At 45.2% G+C, this 22,770-nt stretch overlaps 1 protein-coding gene across 1 annotated transcript in view; it reads right to left on the bottom strand.

Annotated features, from left to right (window-relative positions):
* The window catches only part of LOC138266895 (IgGFc-binding protein-like), a 169,982-nt gene that overhangs the window by 123,608 nt on the left and 23,604 nt on the right, over window positions 1–22,770 (bottom strand). Inside the window, exons 7-13 of the mRNA XM_069215627.1 lie at window positions 16,934–17,098; window positions 16,311–16,408; window positions 12,285–12,363; window positions 7,230–7,376; window positions 6,136–6,395; window positions 4,707–4,791; window positions 719–856 (exon numbers count right to left, since the gene is read on the bottom strand). Of these exons, the coding sequence (XP_069071728.1) occupies window positions 719–856; window positions 4,707–4,791; window positions 6,136–6,395; window positions 7,230–7,376; window positions 12,285–12,363; window positions 16,311–16,408; window positions 16,934–17,098 (972 nt within the window). The remainder of the gene's footprint in view (window positions 1–718; window positions 857–4,706; window positions 4,792–6,135; window positions 6,396–7,229; window positions 7,377–12,284; window positions 12,364–16,310; window positions 16,409–16,933; window positions 17,099–22,770) is intronic.

Here is a 22,770-nt window from a genome sequence, read left to right as displayed (position 1 = left end):
AGGGACCAGGATAAAGGAGGGAGGAAAGACAGTGGAAGAGACAAGGACAGCAGTGCAAGGAGATGGACCAAATATTCCAGAGAGAGAAAGAAAGCATTGATGGCATCTGGAACAAGGGATGGGAAAGTGTGAGGGAAACAAATAAAGGGAAGGTTGGGGAGGGGATACTGAGAAATGACTGCAGATGTAACGATAGGGTATGAGTACCAGAGGCAATGATAAAGGACAGGAGGTATAACACATAGGCAACAGCTGGACGCGGACAGGGAGAGTGATGATAAACTGCAGTGAACCATCTGCTGATGACTCGAGGACTGCACTTAGATCCTGCTTGAAACCTTGTCACATAGGTGTATATGTTACAGTGTGTGAGTAAGACCATCGACCCCGTCTGTCCCTCCCTCCAAGAGCCATTAACCTTTCATACTTCAAATAATGCTTCGCTGACATTAAAATGATGCTCCAAATTCAACTTTCCTCTGAGCTGTGATGGAATGAGGGAACAATGTTCAGACTAAACACGTGCAAAATCCTGTGTGAACCCAACACATGCGGGCTTGAACTTTTCACATTTCCTGTCCTCCCCTCTATGACAATTTTCAGGGCGTTGGTAAAATTGAGGTTTCAAGCCTACCCACACAGACCCAGGAGCGCCTGGGATGTCACCTGTGGACCAGGGCTTTGTGCAGAAGAAAGGGAACCACTGAAATCTACTCACGGCCAGGTTTGGAGAAGTCATCATCTGGACCTGTGTTTGGGGTGTCAGTTGGGCCATTCCACTGCTCCCAGACACTCCCAGGGACTTTCCAGCCACAAAAGTCATCCTGGACGTCGAAATCACAGCTGGCGAGACATGCTGGTTGAGGAAAGCAAGAGGGTGATTTTTAGAACATGTCGGGTGAGCAAAGCAGCCTGATTTGTTCCCAGGGAGTATGTCTCTTAACATTCACATGCACCACATGCTGAACAAGATACAATATCAATTTACCCCAATTTCTAGACCACCCCAGAAGTATTGCCCCTGAGGGGACCTGGCTAGGAAAGGATCATTCACAGATGCAAACTCTCACTAGGTGCGAAGGTGGCCTGAGATCTTGGGGGTGAAACATCTTATAAACAAAGCCAAGACCTGCATGCAAGGAAGTGACTATCTAAAGCAGAGACAAACACTCAGCCAGGGAAGAAGCAAGAGTGTTTATTGAGAAACCAAATCAAAAGTGCTACATACATTAACATGCCCTATATGTGTCTGTCCTTGAGAACCTACATGCCCAGGCTCCTTCGTCCCTCTACGGCGTTCATAGGGACAAAGGATATTCCGTGACTTAAAAACTCTTCACAACACAGCTCAGACTGAGTTAGCGCTGGCAGCTAAAGATGCCATGCCATAATGAGAATAGAGTTTAGCGCAAGCAGAAATGTTACTAAACATCTACATCATCAGTCAAACATGGATTATATGAACAGTCTGTCGGGCTGTAGGGAAGCCTTCCGAAGCGGTTATTTAAATATTTGAAAGTTCTTCACAACCCTCTGTGGAGCACAAGAGAGACAGATGCTTCTCTGGAAAAGAGCTACGACCAAACAAGCTTCATTACTACCAAGAGTGACAGTGTTGTGCAGAATCTCAGTTGATCTTTGGTGTCTACTTGTAGTGATTCCTTGCTTGGTCAGTTCCCATCAAAGACTGATAGCTGACCCGGCTAACTGTGAGGAATGAGGTCAAATACTTTTCTCAAATACAGGAAGTGCATTCCGGTGATGTACAGGCAATCATAAAACCTATCAAGAGGACCTTTTGCATAGGTGAGACAACTCCATTTTCTCTTATTACAGGATGTCTTAAAGGGCTTCCACTTATTACTTATTTTAGCCATTTCTCCTTTCCAACAGGCCCAATGCCAAATCCATTAAAGGAAGCATTGATACTTCCTCTATTGAAGAAAGAATTTTAAAGCAGCCATCTACTGCAGAGAAAACAAAAAAAACAGTTCTCTCAGCCCAGCCTTGCGTCACAAAAAACACCAACAACAGACATTCTAAAATGTTCCTCTGTTTGATGATGTCAGCTTGGGTTCTGAGTTCTACTGAGACATCAGTCACAGGATGGCCTCTTTATATCTAAATATTTACAACAACTATTGATGAGGATGGTGGTGGTCAACAACATGCAGCAGGAGGTCCATGTACACCAAGTGGTGGCGTGTTACACCCACAGACGGAGTTGTGCAGACATCATGCGGGTCAGGTGTATATTCTCAGACAAAACGTTCCGTACACCAAGACAGTGTTGTGTTGCCCAGATACACAAGCATATTGGTAACTTTCAGATACTACTTTTCCACAGTTCTGCAAAAGCTAAACCTAACTTTTGAAAACAAGGCAAATCACAAGGGGCATCTATGTTGCTCTACTGGACCAATGTGCTTAGAGACATAAATATCTCCAATGCAATATCCAAGAGCAAGGATGCTCAGGTCCTCAGTCGAAAAGGATGCGGAGTGTTAACACCTCAGCGAGGACCTGAAGAAGAATTTTCTTCCTAGTAAGAATCTAGGGTATGCCTCTTGAAACAATGAATAGGGCCTTGTGGACGCCCACGCCAGTAGTAATTCCCACAATCAATACCAAAACATTCTATTGACTTGCGTAGGATGCCTGCGCATTCTGCTCCTACACCTTCGGTGGTCCATACCTCTTCAGGGGGATTAGGGGTGGAGGTTGTGAGGCTTCCTCTCCAGTGCCACCAATGGCCCATGACTACCCAGGGTCCTGGGTCCTTCCATTAATCGACAATGGCATTGTGTGTTGCAGCTTCTGTAGATGATGGAGCCTCCAAGCCTTCAGACACTGTCTCTTGATCCTCTGGGTGAGGTTCAAAGGGGTCTCGATCAGGTGACCAAAGAACTGCTGCATCCTATTGAATGCTGGAGAGTGTTCCAAATCCTTGAAATTACCAAGGAAGGAATAATCCATCTGACTTCAATCATTAGAATCTGGCCCAGTTTCTTTTGGATGCCCTTGTTAAAAGATGCTAATGCTGGCTCAGGTCACGGGACTAATTCAGGCGTACAAACAATAGCAAAGGTTTGTTGTTAAAAATTGGCATTTGCAATGCAAGAAACATGCCTGTGGCTAAATGTGACCATGCCTGTCTGAACCTGGGAGATATCTTCCTTCATCTTCAAAGGTTCCACAGGTATCCACACATAGATGACTGCCTGATAATAGTTCTATCTCAAGAGGTCTCCTCGTCGCGATGGATCTCGACCTCTGGACCTTTCTGGCTTAGATCCTTCATTTAAACTATCCCAGTCAGCTCTGACTCAGATGGTGCCTTTAACTCTGCATGAAACCTAGTTTCACATCTTCTTTCGTTCACTGATGATGGCTTGCATATTTACCATCTAAGACAACTCCAGCCCTCCTGCACAGGACAGTACCTTTGTGCTCAAACAAGGATGATTCTGTTCACCTCTGTCTTGCAGATCGCTTGGACAAGGCCCAGACAGCCATACTAGAATGCTGCACGTCTATTAGGGTTTCTTTCCCTATGCCCTGGTGCGTAGCTTGGTCAGTGAGATGTTGGGGGGGGGGGGGGGGCTTCAGAATTTCCAAAAGTCATACATGCATATAAAGTTAAAATACATTCTATGGCAGCAGGACACATGAGAAGAGCTTAAGAGGCAGTGCAAAGGGGGAGGAGTGAAGATTGGTTCGGTGTACTAAGTAAGAGAAAACACAATAGTTTGTAAAATAATCAACATCTTTAAAAAATTTCAAAACCGAGAGTGGGGGTGCGTTTCTGTCTGTGTTTATTTAAAAATCCCTGGTGAAATCCGAAAGACACTTGAGGATACCCAACTGAAAGCATCTGTACCCAACTATTTATCCAAAAATACATTTATTAGGGTGGTGTAACACCCCAAACAGCCCCCCCCCGAAGCTACGCCCCTGGGCCCAGCTCCTCACCATACTGGAAGATTGCCCATTAACCCCCAATAATCTCACATCTCTGTTGCTTCTTATGCCAACAGGTTTAGCTCATACAGTTTACCCGGATCTTCTCTAAATTCTCTGTGATGGTGAGTCTGTGTTTTCTTCAATAAATGTAGTTAGTAATGAGATTTATCTTGTTAACATTTCAATATCATTTTCCTGCTAGAGATGGCATGTCCAAGCCACCCTCAATCAGTTGTACATAACTCGGGAACCAGCAGTCAGCCGCAGGGATTGGTTTTATGGTTATCCTGATATCAGTTTCAACTACTCAGGGGATTGTAGTCTGCCACACGCCCAGTCAATAACACCCAACTTGCTTGATTGAGTGCCCCAGGGCATCTACTATTGAGCCCACCTTCTCTTGCCCGTCTCACCCCCAAGCTCATGGAACAGAAGTCTGACCAGTGCATCAAAATTGAGTCTGGCCACTAACAGCCTATGCTAAATACAGTTTACTCTTGCATATTTGCAGACACTCACTCACCAAGTTACTAGTCCCTCATACACTCGCACGGACAAATTCCTGAATGCATTCCGAGTACCTCCACACTGGGCAGGATTGTGTCAGAATACTGCGGAATCTTTGCTAAAAACGCATAGTTTCCTAGTGTGCCTGCACGAAGCGCGGCAGTGGCCTCAAAACCGCACGCCATTTTACCCGCACCACCCACGGTTATCAGGTGCATTCACCAAAAAAAACGTACTTGTGCAGGGTCCTTTCCGAATGGCGATCTCATCAAGCGCAATGTTCATACGGGCCGAGGAGCCTCGAATTGCTTCAAAGATCACCTGTGTGAGGAAGAGAAGGGTCATTTCATTAGAGGGGCCAGAGCGTGGTATGTTTCCACCCTTTCATGAGGGCTCAAATTCAGAAGGGGCCCGATCAGCAAACAAACTGAATCTTACTCAGGGCACAGGGCTGTGTGCAGCAACTAAACCACAGGCAATGAAGATCATGTGCAAAGCAGTGGAGATAGCCTCTTGGCAGGCAGCTTCTCAAAGCCTTCCGCTGCTGAAAGGATCTGCACCCCTCCCCCACCAGTAAAAGCCAAGCATGGTGCAGGAGTACTAAGTAGATGAGAGTGGGACATGCACATCACTGGTCATACCTTTGCATCACCAGAATCATTCAAGAACTGACTTTGACCCCCTAGTGGAAGAACACATTGCAGACCAATAAGCAAGCAGCAGGCACCTGCTGAGAATGAGGGGTCTGGCTCTCAGTGTGCCATCTGCAAGCTCAGGAAACATTTAGATTTAGGTGTCAACGCTCCTGTCCGATAACTATTGGTCAAATGGCAGTGAGCATGTCTTCAGCCAATGAACAGCAATGTTATCATGTTCAAGTGCTGGTCATATCCTTCACTAGTAACACACCTGGCTCAGTCAAAGTGCCCTTCGTAGGAACCTCAAGATATTTTATCAGAAAAGCTGTGCTACTTATTACAAGGGATGTTTGCCTACAATGCTTTACAGAACTTACTTTCATATTTTTCATTTTCCTCTCTTTCTCGCTCGCTTCTTCCCTTTGTATTTTTACCTCCCACCTGGCCCTTTAATCCGGTCATTCCTGCCTATTTCCTCTCAGGGTTTTAAAAGAAGAAATTGTTGCTCTGCCTTTCTGAGACACTGACTTCTACAGCTCAAGGGCACTGACAGGCCACCCAGGGAAGTTCTTACTCAGCCTTGCTTCCCACTGAAAAAATGAGGTACACAGGATGAGACCGAGTTGGGGCAACTTCTGTTCTGGGTACCAATGCCCAGAGACAGCAGTCAGGCCACCAGTAACCAAAACAGTGAGAAATTTAAATACTTAAGAGTAACCCACCTATCATATGATTTCCGTGATCGATCAGGTGATCAGACTCAACAACTGCACTAGCATAAAGGGCTGGTTGGGCCAATATTGTAAATTTTGTTTATAAGTTGTACCAACCTCACCTTCAGAGAACAAGCTGTGCGCTAGGCCTCCCTTCTATGAAACAGGCATGCAGCTGGGTGGCTTGAAGTTCTTTTTCCCAGCTGCATCTAATATAAAGCCAATTGTATATCCAAGACCTCATTGTAGAAGACTCTGCAGGCTCACAAAACCACAAGCAAAGCTTTGCTCGGATTGTGGTATTTGTATCTTACCTGCAGGGGCTGTTGGGTTCCATTGGCCACGGTAACTGATCCTGGAAGCCATGAGTTGCTCTGAAGACCTTTCCTGCTCCAAATGTTCTGTTCCCCTGAGGCACTCTTTATCAGGACCCTCAGCTCGGCGTCATCAAGCCCATACATGTAGTAGTAAAACTCCACGCACACCTCGGACATCAAGCACATCTGGCGGCTTTCCAGCTTTGCCGAACCCCCCTTTCCAAAGTCTGTAGCAATCTGGTAAATGTAATATCCCTCTATGAAAAAAACATGTTATGATTAGTGAGAGATGGTTACCAGCAACTCAAGGGCAAAGTAGATGAGCTTTGTACATTAAAAATTAGATTAAGACAACTTTCTTGGTTAGGAACATTGAAGCCATCTTAGAACATAGCAGTCATCCTTTAACGCAGAAGCAGTTTTAGACCACAGCAGCCATTTTAGAACACAGCAGCATTACAGAACACAGCAGCCATCTTAGATCACAGCAGCCATCTTAGATCACAGCAGCCGTTTTATAACACCACAGCATTACAGAACACAGCAGCAATCTAAGATCACTGCAGCATTACAGAACACAGCAGCAATCTAAGATCACTGCAGCATTACAGAACACAGCAGCCATCTTAGATCACAGCAGCATTACAGAACACAGCAGCCATCTTTCTAAAGCTATGTCAGAATGTATGGGCTGTTCCCTTAGCTCTTGATAGCTAATGGTATTCGCTAACTAGTATGTGGATAGCATTTTTCTGCTCCATGAAGAGGCCAACAAATGACTGATTAACTTTTTTATGGTCCCAGTGGCAGCCCCCCGCTTAAGCTGCTTCAGTAGGGGGGTTCGCTGCGCCCCTGAGTATGGGACAACCGCAGACATGGGTGTGTTGGGCCAGAGGCCCAGCTGTACCACACTATACTGGGTCTGCCAGTGCCACCTAGCGGAGGCATGGTATTACTGCTTCTTTCTGCCATGACCATGAATTGCTGTCCTTGGCCAAAGTCTGCACTTCATGTGACGTGTGTTGCACAGCATCCCTTCACGTTCGCTGATTATGTGGGAGGGAGGTGGCTGCCTGGTTTAAACCCCTTACTTGCATCGGGGTAGTCCCCTGGGGGACTCTCCGACCCCCCCGGGTGCGCCACGTTGGATCGGCTCCAGTCCCCGTCGTCTTTGGTTGATTCAATAAAGTCACAGAAGGGCTTCTGGTTGTCGTTAAAATCACACTGTGTATAAATGTCTGTCCACAAAACAAAGAGAAAAAGTACAATTAAATATATTATTTAATATTTGGCATTATGTACTCTGCATACAGCACAATAGGTAAACAACAGATTGGTTTATAGAAGGCGTAGTGAACGTGCAGACCAATAGTTCAAAGCATTACGTTACCTTTATGGTAAATATGTTACTCCTGGGCGTAGCTTGGTCAGTGAGATTGTGTGTAGGGGGTTGTGTGGGGGGTGTAAAGTTTTACACAATGACGTTGCCATATCATGCTAAAATACATACACGACAAGCAGGGCGCATGGGAGGGGCTTAAGGGAGAGAAGCCCGGATTGGTAGGCATGCAAAGTGAGAGAAAACACAATATATTGTACAATACCAACATCTTTGAAGACTTTCAAAACAGAGAGTGAGGGAGTGTGCGCGCGTTTTTTGTTTGTGAATGTAAAACTTTCTGGTGAATTGTGAAAGACACCTCACCGTAACCGACTCAAAGCAGCTGTACTCAGCTATTTACCAGAATTTATATTAATTTTTGGGGGGGAAGGGGGGGTGTAACACCCCAAGCTCCCCACTGAAGCTACGCCCCTGCATGGTTCGTAGGGTCTGACCTGTTCTCATCCTGCGAGTTCCCTGTCATCCAGCTGCGGGACCCGAAGTCAGCTATTTGTGGACAAAGATTTACCTGGACATTCCCGCCCTTCCGCACAAGAGCACGCCTCTCCATTTCTGCCTTGAAAAAGATTATTGAGGTGATAGGTCTGACCGACAGCTGCACGACGGTGTAGGAAATGTGGGCACACGTAAACCAATAGTAACGAAGTAACTACAAAGGCAACTTTATCTGAACTGTCTCTGTCCTATTCCCTCCTAGTGGAAAAATTCCACAGCAATTGGAAATGGATGGAGACCGGAGAGGGCTACATCGGGAACCAATGTCTTCAGCCAACAAGTTTCTTGTGGCCTTCTGGCCAACATCAGCCTGGACTAGGGAAGGCGCATCAAGTGTGGTGGGCCCATGGTCTTCCCTGGACATCTCTTTATCAGGAACCTGGAGAGTGCCACCGTTGCTCGCTTGGCCCTGATGCAAGGGGCGCGGACAGTCAATGGAAGGCACGCTACCTGCAAGGCATAGCAGTGGAAGATGCAAGCAACTGTGGTCTAGGATAACGTTTCACCTGTAGCACATTATGTGACAAAAAGCTGCTTACAAGACACATTGAACCAGCATGACTACTTCGGTGTACCGTTGCTATTCTAAAGCAGGGTCAGGAGGTGAGGCCTGCCCTTAAGACTCAGGAGGGAGACCTACCGACCAGTCCAAGCCACCATCCCTTAGATGGTGCTTTTCAGCCAGAAGGTGAAGCTGTGGCACTGCTTGCTCAGGAGTCAAAGGTATTGTGAAGAGGTAAGAATCTGCGCTCCCCCAGGCCTACAAGATGGACTGGAAGGCTGACCTGCTAATCTCTCCTTGGTGTGGTGTTGGGATCAGATGTGTTGGATCGGTCTCACAACCCTCTCAGTCTTTCCACTGTTCTCCGATGACTCTGTTGCGACTACAATGTCTGGAAGCACCGCCTTCAAGGACTCCAGGAGAAACCAGGGTCCAAGGCCAGAGTAGGGTTATTGAAGAGATCATCAACTTGTGATCTGCAGTTTCTTGCACAGATTGAGGCTAAATCTATCCTTCTTCTGGATATTTTAGGGCACCGTGTAGCCATAATGATTAAAACGGTGCAAGAGGTTGCATTCGCATATCGGAGAATGGACTCTTAGAAAGGCATGAGGGTGGGGTGTTTGAGGTGTGACACCCACCTAATAAATAGATTAGAGTGTGTGTAGATGGGTCCAGGAGCAGTGCTTAAATTGAGCCGGTGGGGGCACTGGGACATTATTTGGGCACTTGCACTTATCTATCTGCATTAGACGTTTAAAGAGAGTGAGACCAAAAGATACTAAAATGGAAAGATGGAATAAGAGAAACACAAATACCGTTACAAAGGGAGAAAGCAGGAACCTGCAGAAGTGAGATAAAGGGGAAAGGGATGTCTGTTAGCGTAATAAAGATGAATGAGGTGGATTTGGGAACACATAGCCTTGGACTTCCATGTGAGCACATTTAACTGCACCAGCCACGTGTTTCAGAGCAGAGCTTTGGGCACTGGCACCATTTCATTTACAAATTAAGCACTGGTCCAGAGACCTCTAGTTGGGTCTGCAGTGTCTGCCGTCGGGTTTCCGTTTGGATTAGCGGCCATCATAGCACAGAAACATGTATCTAAGAAACTTTGCAGAACTTGTATAAATCCACCTCTCCTTTCCCCTCTCACGCAGAACAGGCCAAGAATAAACAAAGGACTGGATGGGTTCTATGTGGTGCAGAGAAGCCTTTCAAATTTTTAAGACCACTTTCATCCAATTTGACATTTCAATGGCTTTGATGGTTAGGAAATCTCTGTCCACCCACCCTGAATCTAGAGGACTAAGTTACACCCCTGATATTGCCTCCCTGTCCATCAGGCATTCTCACTCCCTTTTAATGCGCCAGGACAAAAGTTTCATCCTTCAGGGAGGCTGCAATCACCTCCAAACACTGAGCTGGAGCTTCCCATGGACAGAGTTTTCTGGGGGGAGGGGGGGCAGCAGTCGATGGTGCCGGGGGGAAGGAAGCTGGCACATTGGTGTGGGTGCCATAACCAGTTCATGGAGGCTCTAGGAACTGCCCAATCCATATGTAACTGGTGCTCAGTCACTGGTCTTCAAGCTTCCACCTGAGGTGTCAAAAATGAATCCAGGAAGGAAAAAGGTTGGCAAAGATGCTCCCTGGATCAGCTAGAAGGTTGACTTAGACATTTTCTTTGGACGGTTCAAGTGATTAGAGTGATCCAAGCTGTCCTCCATGAAGCATCCCTATAAGACAGCTGGTGGAGACCGCTGTAGCAATGGAGACCAGTGAAGGTGGACGACGAGCTCTGTGGTTACTAGAGGATTCCTGGGCAATGCATGGGAGACAATCAAAAGGCCACCATTAGACCCCCCAGTGTCTTGTATATGATGGCTCACTTCTTCTCTCAGTAAATAGGTACCAGGAAACCTACCCATTTAACTCGATTAAATAAATCTAACACTTGACTCCTCATAAACATAAAATAAATCATCTCATTTTGGTCTACATGTGCACAAAACACTTCTTTACAGACCACATCCTAAACGGACACAGAGAAAGCACAGACATCAACCGGTGTGTCGTGCCTCCAGCATGCAACACAGAAAGCATGGGTGGGAGCTGCTGCAGACTCATTGTGGCACTGCGCGCATCTCTAGAACGCGGAGTGTTGCAAGACTGGTTCATCGAACCAAATAAGTGAGACAACAAACATTAAGAAATCCAAGGGCCAATAATTGAACGGATCCATGTAGTACACGGTCACCTGGCGTGGGCAATGCAAGTTCCAGTCTACACTGATGGGCAGACAAGAGAGCTGTGAAAGGATACTGGAAATATTCAGGATGGGAGACTGTACACACTGTATAAACCGAAATGTGAATATTGAAAGCAACAGCTATAAATATAAATGGAGATGAAATAAGGAATGATTACTGGTGGTGTAAAGTTCGACTACAGAAAATGCAGCTGAACTGGGGAAATCATGGATTATACATCCTTTTCCACATAATCTGGTGAGTAACTGAAAATGTTTCAAGCTCACTGGAGTCAGAAGTTAGGCAGAGTATTTAACATCAGAATGACTTTGGCCATTTATGTTCGCGAGACTCACATTTTCAGTATATATTTTATTTTAGAAAGACAAAGTTAACATCTTCTCCTAGCTGTAAGGAATAACAACAACTGGTTATAAAAAAAAAAAAACTCAGAACAACAACTAATTGCCAAGGAGTTAACTAAACAGAAATACAGGAGACACTGTGACAGGAATTACAAAACTGAAAATGCCCTAGGAATATTTGGATAGCAAGTCAAATATTGATGAAATGTGCGTGGAAATAAAAATATTAAATATTTTGCATATCTGTGCAACACGATAGTGTGATAAGCACCAACTGAATGATAGGAGGCGGGTGCTAGACTTCATAGTGATTTTTCTGATGTTAATTTTAAGAAATATACACTGAAAACATAATTTAAAGATTGCGAAAAAACTCATGCTGGGGAAGATGATACTAATATTAATTAAGATTTGCTAAGTCCTTCTTATGAGCAATTACACCCTGTGCCAGCAACAGTGAAAGTGTAATTTAAAGTAATTGGAATCCTTTTTAAAAGAGACCTAAATATCCAAGACTTGCATAAATGGAAAGCTGTAAGAAAGAGTAAAGAACTGACAAGGGACGGGGAAACATCAAAGAAAACAAATGTGTTACAACAAAGCAAATCAACATTACAATTACAATGAATGGGTGAAATTGCTGGCACCGTAACTTAGCTTAAGTGAAAGTATAAATATTGGATAAATATTGTGTTACCATCACAAATAAAAGCAGGGTTGCTTGCTTGACATTTAATGCCTCTTGTGGACATCTGTACAAAGAGGCAAACAGACCCCAGAGTCAGTCAATACTTGGACAATCTGGAGCTGCAAAGGAGATTGACCTCAAAGTAATTGTTCCATAATTCGCCAACCATCTCAATTTTAGTTGTTTTGCCTGCGACATTAGCATCTACTACTACCCATGGCCAGTGCCCACAGGTGGGTGCTCAAGCAAGGCAGAATATGAGATGATACTACCCAGCATCTCTGCCTCTCCCATCACTTGGATGGAGGGAAAGCCAACTTCATGAGCCAACTCAGAAGAGTGAGGCATGGAAGGAAATACAGTGACAAATATTACCAAACCACCATTCCTTATATAGTAATGCCTGCCCATCATCGTGGGACGACTGTGGCCTTCGTTGCCTTACCTTCGCATGGGTACACCTGGACGCTGTCCACTGCAAGGTCCGACTTCTTGGTCTCACCGAACACACCTTCTATGATGAACTGCAAAGAAAAACAGACAGGCATGTACACACAGCTGTGACTCAGGTTCATACCTACAAAATTTTGGATCTTTAACTGGAGGGGAGGAAGGTATGAACTCCCACAAAATTATTAAACCTTTTCTTGTTAGGTAAGAAATGTTGCAATGAGACATCTTTAGAGCCCCCGGCAGCTGTGGCACAAAAGTAACAATTTCCTCAGAGAACTTATCCTTCAGTATTTAAGGAGTAGCACAATAAAATTAATATCAAGAAATCAAACAGTAAATCTCCAAGCTCATTTAGTAAAAAGAAGGAACCTTTAAAGAATATAACAACCCAAAAGCTCAGAGAGTAGAAACGAGAGACATGGGGATATGGCACCTACACTTTCTGTGTTGGGAATCTTGTCCTTGTAAAGTAACTAAGTTCAAAATTATCTCGGGTGCTTGAAATGCAGAAGAGCCACTACGTCTGCACGAGTCGGAAATCCGCCAAAGGAACAAAGAATCCTTCAAGCACTCCACTGATTATCTTAGAGTAATGCAGACATAGTTCTTTCCTCAAAAATTAGTTTATCTCGTTACTGCCTGACGCAATGATTCATATGACCTTCAAAATATGTTCATCACAAGAGCAACATCCATAGTCAACAAGTGTTTCGTCTGCGTTAGTGGTATATTTGCAGACTTCATCAGGGCTAAAATCGAATCAAGGAGATACACGATGTAGAGTTCATCTTAATATATCAAGAGTGTGTACTGCGTGGAGAGTGCGCCAGAAACCGGCATGTGGATGGTGGTAATGATCTACTGCATGGCTTTCCAGACTCTAAACTGGCACCCCTTTAAGGGCATCCTATCCTACACACCACAGCACCCTTCACTCAGTGTCTGAAAAAATATGATCTTGTCACCATCCTGGAGAAGCACTATTGGCTTCCTCTGTTGGCCTCACCATCTTCAAAACCAAGTGCTTTATTTAGAAATCCATCATGACCAGCACCACCACCAACATAAATTGCAGACAAGCTCGTCCTCTCTGGTGGTTCTCAGCACACCTGTGCAAGGACACCATCAGACTGCAGACCGAGAAGTGTGAAATGGGAAAAAAAGATAGCAGGTCTTTTCCATCTATGTAGTAAGGATCTGAAACACTATCCCTGTATCTATCACGGCTGCTCAAAATTGCTCTAATTTACCAAAGATTTGAAGCCTCACCTCTTTAAAGACTTTCTGTGCAAGGTCTTACTAAAGCTTTACTTCTTGCAGTTTGAGTAGGGCAAACAAGGCAATCTTGCCTGAATCCAGTGGGATTTCTTGGGCAGACTCAGTACCTTGTCCTATTCCTCCCAGGGTTGAACATTTTGTAAATCTCAACTTTTCACGTGGCAGATGTTTGCCCTCCAGGTAACTCCTAAAGCTCCCAGACTGCAAGGGCCAGCTTCACTCAGTGTCAGGGCTGCAGACCAGTGAGAGGCAGGCTCTACTACTCTCTGCAGCCAGGGCGCAGACAACGTCCATATTAACTGGTCAGGTGATTCTCCTGCAAAGATGCCACTGTTTCTCCTTTATGTACCTGAAATGACAGGAGGCCTGCTGGTCTAACCCCTAAGAAGCACTTCCAAAGCATGGGTACAAGGAAGAGGGGAATAAAAGCCCTCATTCCTCACCCAGGAAGGGGCAGAGAGGGACCCCTTCTTCTCTTCTTTCAAGAATATTTGAGTTGTAATTATCTGGTGGTGGATCCCCAAGAAAAACTAGTATCTTAAAAGGGGTTGGTGGAGAATTCTGGAACTATCTCTGGTAAATTTGCACAGAGTCGCCTGATCAATATTTACAGCACGTCCCCTTGACTTGGGGTAAAAATTCCATAAAGCACTAGTTGTGAGATTTTCCAGATACAAAATGCTATTCCTCTCCTGGACTTCAGTTAGTCTTCTCAGACGCAGGCCTGTTAGATTGGTGTAAGTCCTTTCCCCTAACCTACGTAGGCTTTTTCTGTGCTTATGTCACATTATCGGGTAACAGGAGCCAGCCTGGCAACAAAGTCAGCGTCAAAACGCAGGCTCACGCTATAATCATGTTTTGGTAAAAGATTCTACAAGCAGAGTTCCCGCCTGTCCGCCTTGGACAGCTTGTGTTCTTTGCCCTCCCCTCACAGGCCTAGACAGCAATGGACAGATGGACGCATAATCAACCTCCCCTTCCTGCCTGGAAACGTCCAGGAGGCAACTGACCAAAAACACACAATTGCTCTCCATATGGCTTCCATGCACACCTATTCCCTGGGCTGGGCCATCTAATCACAGTCACTGTGGAGGTGGGCCATTGGCAAGTCAGGGTTCAGGTAGAGATTGTTAACTGCTACTGCAGAGTTATGCAATCGTCTCACACCTACACATTATGCGTCCAGGCCCTCTGGGCTCCAAAGCACTACTGAGAGAAGTCTTAGCTAATGACAGCAGTGGGCTCTTGTTGGGAGGTAACCCAAGTGTGACATCTGCCTTTTATGCAATGCTGCAATGTGAGTGCCACATTACCGTGGCCTCATCCATTTACCATATCTACGGATATGAACAAGTACACTGGAAGGTGTTTAGCTTTCTTATGATTCCCAGGGTCAAATGTGCCATTAAATAGAGTCATAAACGAATCGGGGAAAAATCACAATTGTGCACTTATAGTAGCCATGTTGGAGGATTCTACTCCTGGCTCTCTATGAGAGCAGGCCGGGGATGAAGATAATCCCAACACTCTCTGTCTCCTGACATATTGCAACTGCTGAATAATGTCTAGGCAGGAGAAGGTACGGTCTAGGAGCAAGGGTTTCTAATTGCAGAGCCAACCAACTTGAGAATAAATTGCAGAATCTACAGTCAAACTACTTATGTGATCCTGGGAAAATCATACTGCAATCTCTCCCTGCCTCTATGCCCATATCTGACAACATTGGGAATGGTTGGATCACCATCGGTATTGGGGGCGGGAATGTTCACCAATGAGCCCAAAAGAAGACTCAATGCCTGGATGTCCTTTTAACTTTTGTGAAACTAATCTGTGTATAAAGTGAGGCGTCCTTGAAAGAGACACAGCTGCTACAAAGGCAGGATGGTGACCATTTCTAAGTGAAGGTATACATGATCAGCAGTCAAGATCTCTACCCAGACACTTGGCAAAGACGACTGTTTGACTGGATGACCAAGCACTGACCTGCCTTTCCTCCTTCCCCTCTTGTTCTTTTACCCACTGCATATTTAATACCCCATCCCACTCCCAGATTTTTACCTATTCCTTTCAACTACTTACCCCACCCCATCTACATCTCCTCCATATCCTTATTTTTGACTTCTCATCTTCATCTCAGTTTCCTTTTCTGTCTTCCAGCATTATCACCTTTTCTTGTTTGTTTTTACACTACAGTATGGGGTACTGCGCTAAACATCAAAAAACAATCACAACTTGTTCTATATGGACTTTTATCTTTTCCAAGAAAGCGTACTATTTTGCGAGAAAGTTATTTCTTCATTTTGAGACCTTTTTTATTGACATTTCTCCAAAATGAATTTTGCCTGAAGCCTGAATCCACGTGGAGACAATTTCAAAGCCTTACAAACTCTGACAGGCTGACAAAGGGCCCTTGGATTTAGACTGTCGAGAGGCACCTTGCAGATGGTGAGAGATTGCAAGAACATTATGTTATAGTGTGACCCGTGATGGTACAGTTCTCGTGATTGGCTGAGCCCATCCGCGGGAAGTAGTGAGTGACATTTCAGCACACACTTTATTGCAATGGCGGAAGTATTGCAGGACAATAGGTTGCAGCATTAAGTGTTCGACATAATCCTACCTGTGTTCCAAATACAAACCCATGCCCCGTCCTAAACCCAGTTATTACCGTGCTTTAGATCTTAGCCCCAGTCCTTGGAGGGAAGAGGCAGGGCAAGGCTAGAGTTTGTTAGTGCAGTACCTGCATTTCAGAGGTTCCGGTGTAAGTTGCTTCCGCCCTCTTCCAGCCTTGGCCTTGATTCCCAGTCAGATGGAACAAGGCGACTCCTGAGGCGCCACCTGTGGATTCAACACAGACTTAAAATTAAGAAGACGGGATGGCGGCATGAATCTATGTTACATTAACATCACTCATTAGAGCCTTTCTAGGAGTCTCTCACAAACACTTTGGCACCACATTCTTTACACTACTCCAGGAAGCAGGACAAGGGATCAGTAGATATTTTGCAGCTGTTTCCAATATTCAGGGCATTTCCACCTCCCCACCACCTCTCTTCAACAGCGGAGCCAACACCTACAGTGCCTCCAGTGGCCACGAGTCAGCTTGCAGGGGCTATTCTGAAACAAATACATGCTATACTCTGACTGGACATTAGGTGTCACTGTTGAATAAGGTATGTCTTTTTTCCCCATGGATTGTGCAAGCTGCTGGAGTTGCTATTATCTCCCACAGCAGCTCTAGCATGTAAAGGAATTCTCTATATACAGTGGCCTAAACTTTATCATCACGAATGTAACCACCCAGCTGGCACCCGTCTTGTTAGCTTTCTTCTGTCTCATGCTCTCTCCCTCAACAATACTCACCTGGCTTGGCACCGTAGACATTGAGCTGCATGGTCGAAGATGCCCCGTACATGTAGTAGTAGAAGTTGAGCTGCATGCAGCCAAAGGAATGTTCAACTGGACTCTCCAGCGTAGCCTTGGTGCCTGGGACTGCAAACTCAGAATCCATCAGCATGTATTGGCCAACTGCAAGGAGAGAAAGGAACAGCTCATGAGCGCAGTTTACGTAACAAGTGCACCAATCAGACTGCAGTGCAGCGGCATACACCAAGCCATCTACCAATGAGAAGACTGGCCACACCAGGTGATAAACTGGCTGTATCCCAATAAAACATATCACATGACAGTAAGGGGGAAGGCAAACCATCAAATGAGAGGTGGTTAGTTAAATAGCACTCCAATCACACAGCAAGGAGGGCTACGGCATCCGTCAATTAGAGGCCTTTGCTGCTCTTGGTGGGAAACAGATTCCACCTCAATAATATGATGACCAAGGCCATAAAGCTTACTGAATGGCATCTACATAGAACCTCCCACCACATCTCTCAGCAAACTCCACAGAGACCAAACTATTCAGCCAGCCTCATACTGAGCCTCCACCCCCTGGTGACCACTTCAAGAGCCATCGCTCAAAGAACGATCACAGATCAAGATCCTGTAAATAAATGACAGGTTCCTGCAAGGCCCATCGCCTGACTACCTCTCAAAGCTACTCTGACCACACAAAGTGACTCAATGCCATTGGTGTAGCTCCCCTGGTCCTGCTTGCTGTGCAACCCTCTAGGTACAGCAGGTTTGGGTGCAATCATTATATAAACAAGTGAACTCCCTTTTCTCTGGAACTCCCTCCCACTCATGTTGAGACTCTAAAAACACCCCATTTGCTTCTAAAGCGAATTAAACACCTGCCTCTTCTGCATAGTCTTCAGCAGGACAGTGGAGTCGCCAACAACAGGTCTTATACATCAGTCAAGGGTCTAGGTGTAGCCCACATACTTGTAGATGAATCTTTCTGGAAGCCGAGGGGTCTCCTTATCACTCAGGTCAAGGATTTACCTTCATAATTATGAAGATTACCCAAAGTCACCATACCCTGGATCAGGAGACGCCCCGGCCTACCTCAGAAGCCCAACACAAGACCATGCCACCTGTGAGTCTACAAGGCAGGGACGCAACAACCCACAACAACCAAAGCACTTTCAAGCAGATGCTGTGGTGCACCACACTTTATAAAAATGTGTAATGAAATTAACTGAAAATGGAAATAAAACACAGCCATTTCCACAAGGGAGTACTACCTCTGGGGTGAGATAATATTTTTATTGATCATCTTTTTTAAGCACATGTCCCTCAAATGGGGGTTTCCAGCTTTCTTAGCCCAAGGTAATTGTCATAATCTATTGTACAAATCATTGCAGTCTATGGTTCCTGTTCCACTTTGCTGAGCCCTTGTGAGTGTACATTTTCTCAGGCACAATGTGGTACAGGAAAATGATATATATTCCTAGGATGAGACCACTAGGCAAGGGGAGAAGCCGAAATTAGAACTCTAGTCTCAAAATTTTACAACACATACAAAAGTGTGGGGTGCAGCTGTACAGCCAAAAAAGGCCCCACAACACCATGACTCATCTATTTGTTCTCTAGGTGTACGTCAAGTTTTGATAAATGTATTTGTTATCCGGGGCACCCAATACATGATAATGTATGTATAAGACCTTGGGTGCAACCTATGGTGTGATAGTATGCTCATTCGGACTCCAGCTGCACCCATAGGTATGATAATATATGTATTAGGTCTCCAGCTGCACCCCAAGATATGGTGATGCATGAACTAGATAACTAGCTACACACCTAGATATGCAGATATGATAATAAAATGCAATCAGTCCCTAGTTGATCTCAGGAAATGATAATATGAGCAGGGCTGGCTTTAGGTCGGTGCGGCCGCACCGGGTGCTGACCTGAATTGAGGGGCGCTGACCTCGGTGGGGTGCTGTGTTTAGCAATAACTTAGAAACATGCAATTTAAAAGCACGTGCTGAAAAGTTCCTTGTGGGTCCAGCCTTTAGGAAACAACTAAAATGTCAAGATACCTTTTGTGATTAATGTTCCTGCTTAGGGAGTGAGATGGGAGTTTTGTCTAGAGGCAGCGTTGTCTCTCCATAAAGTACCTTAGAGGGTAATGTGCCTGCTGCAAAGAACAGAACTATAGTTTATGTGGATAGCTGAGTGGATAAGTAAATCCAGCCTTTACAAGTGCTTTAAAACAAATGAATGTGTGTGAAAGGGGGGCTATATAGAGAGATGAGGGGGAAATTTGCCGGGTTGTAGTGAGAGAATACGAGGAGGTGGTCATGGGGGAGGGGCTGCCAAAAATGACTGTCGCACAGGGCGCCACTAGCGCTAAAGCCGGCCCTGAATATGAGAAATAGGTCTCTAGTTCCATCCCAGGATATGGCGACTTGCATTTGGTCTTTAGCTGCTCCCCCGGACATGATAATACTTTTAAATTTAAGTTTCCATATACCAGGGTGATCACACTTGAATAACAATGGACTCAGGCACTCTCCCACCTGAAGGGACTCAAACCTCCCGTTTCTCTCCAGTAAAATTCACTTTGTTAACTCCTTTAGAGCTCAGAAGTTACGAAAAGATAGCTCTAGCTTTCACCATAACTCTAATCCTAAACCTGACACTTACCGCACTCTATCCGTAACTCCTACCTTGTAGCTAACACTCTCCCTAACCCTGTATTTAACCTACACCTGAACTTAATGCTAAACTAATTTCAACAATAACCATAACACTAAGCCTGAACCTGACACTCATCCTAACTATATCTGTAACCACTACCGGGAGGCTAGCCATCTACCCAACCCTACCCATATCCCTGAACTTAGTGTTATGGTTAAAGTTAGAACTAGTTCAGCATTAAGATTGAACCTGCACTCATCCTAACTTTATCCCTGAACTTAATGCTAAACTAGCTCTAAATTTAACTAACACTATCCCTAAAACTGGCACTCACCCTAAATCTATCCCAAACCCTTAACATGAACCTAACATTCTCCCTAACCCTATCCCTGAACTTATTGCTAAACTAAATCTAACTTGAACTGTAACACTAGATCTGAAATTCACCCCCACTGTATCCCTAACACCTACCTTGAAATTAACATTCTCAGTCAACCTAACCCTAGACCTAGCTTTAGTGCAGCAATATCGTGTGCGTTCCTCCAAGGCTTTTACTACACTGTTTTGTGGCCCATTGTGTTTTGCCCCAAGGTTTTTCATCCATTAAATAGATGCCACCATCACAGCTGGGGCGCCACTTATAGAGACAGCCCTTTGATTTCCAATGATCAATTTCAGATCACTGGATTCCCAACAATAAGGGAGAGAGGAACTTGATCAAGGAAGACAGGTAATCATTTTCTTTTGCATGACGGATGCAAGAGTACTAGGTTATCAATGAGTTTTAAGTTGAATTTCTGGTTGGGCGCAATATAGGCGAACAGATGAAAAAGCGCAGAAAACGAAATGAAAGTTCGGGCCAGAAACTAGAAAAACATTACATTATTCGTGCCACGGTCACCTGTTGCATGACCCCGCTTCGCGAGCTACAGGGGTTGTTCCAGAAACCTGAGCCGAAACTGTGAGATAAAGAGAGCACCTTTACTGGGTATATTGCATGTCATAAATGAAAAGCATGACTCAAGAGGCAGTAAATTCCATATTTAACTCTGAAATATGTGGATCAGATAGTGCGGGGCAGGGTTTACAACCCTGTGGATGATACGCATATCCAAAACAACGCTAGGTAAGGACTCCTGACCATCGTGTATTGTTACTTTCCATTTGAAACCTTGCATAAGCCCAAAGGCTAAAGGCCACAGTGAGCTGAAGAGCTGGCGTGCTTTGCGATGAAGAAATCACCCTACATACAGGCCTCAAAGTTCTAACAACTCTTTTCAAGGCCCAACTATCAACTTGTGGAAAACTGCCTCTGCCCTGGAAAAACTCCGGTTGTTGTAGAAACTGGTGTGCATGGTGGTTGGGCGGAGCCAAGGAACTCCTTGGGGAATTCTCACCTAATCATTAAAAGTGGCTCTGATAGCAGATAAGAACCATGATATGTGTTAGGGGTACAGAGATCACAGGTGGCAATTTCTCCATTGCAAGAAGAAAACCCCTCTTCTCTAGCTTGAACCTAGTGCCTATTACCCCATCTGCTGTCCACCATTTACCCACTAACATCAGGTTTGGTCCCCCAGTTTGGAGCTCTGGTGAGTGCTTGAAACTGGAATCCTCGAGGACAGTCCCTTCTCCAGCTCTGCTGAGCTGCACCCCTTCAGCCTTTTGATCTGAACAAACTTTCAACCTGTGCTCATAGCACAGTATGTGTAAAACTGTCTGGAGGCACAGTGAGTCAATGAGTTCATGACAAACCTGCAAACGCACTCACTGATAGACAGTCAGTGGCTTAGTGAACCCCCGCTTTCACAGCTGAAGCCAAGGTGGGGGTGACACAATTATTAGTGTTTGCATTGTTCAGCACTCCGTCCTCATCCTTTTGTGTTGCTAAAGTTGGCCTAAGTGGAAAGGGTATGCCGAGACGTGGGTCCCGTGCTCACTGTGCCCCTGGATTCAAGCTGGCCTTGCTGATGAAGGGTGATACCCTGAAACTGGTCCCAGGATGCTTGTTTCCAGTCCAGGGAGGACCTGGCTTGGCAGTTCGGGCTGGACTGTTCCCTTGAGGAACAGGGTCAAGACTGATTTGCATATAGCTGGGTCCAAACTGGGGTGGCGTGGTGAGCAAAGGAACAATGGATCAAACCCAGATCTGTGACTGGGGGTGAGTGTTTGCATTGTTCAGCTCTCCGTCCATCATCCTTTTGTATTACAATTATTTCCAAGCCTGATCTGTCGGCAGGTCTGCAGATACATAAAACAACTAAAGGAAGGGAAAACTGTGACAGAGGTCAGGGATGCAAAGCCAATCATAGAGAGAGAGAGGCACAAAAAGGTGGAATGATGAGGGAAAGAGAGGAACAGTCTGCAGAGGCGTAGCGTCCATAGGTGTAGCAGGTGCAGTGGTGCCGAGGACCAGAAGCCCGAGGGACACAGTGAGCTCTGATTTTTTTCCCTTTATTTTAGCATTTAAATAGCAGCTTGGGGCCCATTGCTTCCTTGCACTAAGGTCCACAATACACTAGCAACGTGGCAGAGACTGTTGGAGAGAAGTGAAGAAAGAAGAGCCAAACGAAGAAAGAAACTGTGACAAGAAGGAAGGCCAAAAAGCATGAAAAGATCAATTAAGGGTGAAAGGACTGATGGGTGGAAGTGTAAAACAATATTTGCATGGGGTTGAAAGAAAGAATGGATGTGATGATGAAAGGTTTAATCAATCAGTGGATGGATGAATGGAAGTCTAGATGGGTGGGTGAATTGATAAAAAAGAGGGTGAAGTGATGGATGGATGAAAAAATGGCTGTATGAATTGGAGAAGGACAGAAGAGTGGGTTTGATTGTAAGGCTAGAACGGATTGATGGAAGAGTGAAATAATGAAGGGGAATAGGCAGATTGGTAAAGGAAGGGTGGATGGAATGGAGGAAGGATGGAAAGAAGCATGAAAAAAGGGATGGATGCATGAAAGGCTTAAAGGATGGAGAGGTAGATGGGAGGAAGGTACCTCATCTAGGTTAGGTAGGGCTTACTTGCATCGCTCACCAGATGCCATTCGAGGAATGGATCAAAGTGAAGGGTCATTTAATTTTCTGGCTGCTCACCTGTGCAGTGCATCACAGGAGTACAGCATTGCTTGGATGAAGGTGTTACTAGGGAAAGGTACTCA

This window comes from Pleurodeles waltl, chromosome 12, assembly GCF_031143425.1.
Source record: "Pleurodeles waltl isolate 20211129_DDA chromosome 12, aPleWal1.hap1.20221129, whole genome shotgun sequence".
Lineage (NCBI taxonomy): Eukaryota > Metazoa > Chordata > Amphibia > Caudata > Salamandridae > Pleurodeles > Pleurodeles waltl.
This window is presented reverse-complemented; position numbering and strand designations above follow the sequence as displayed.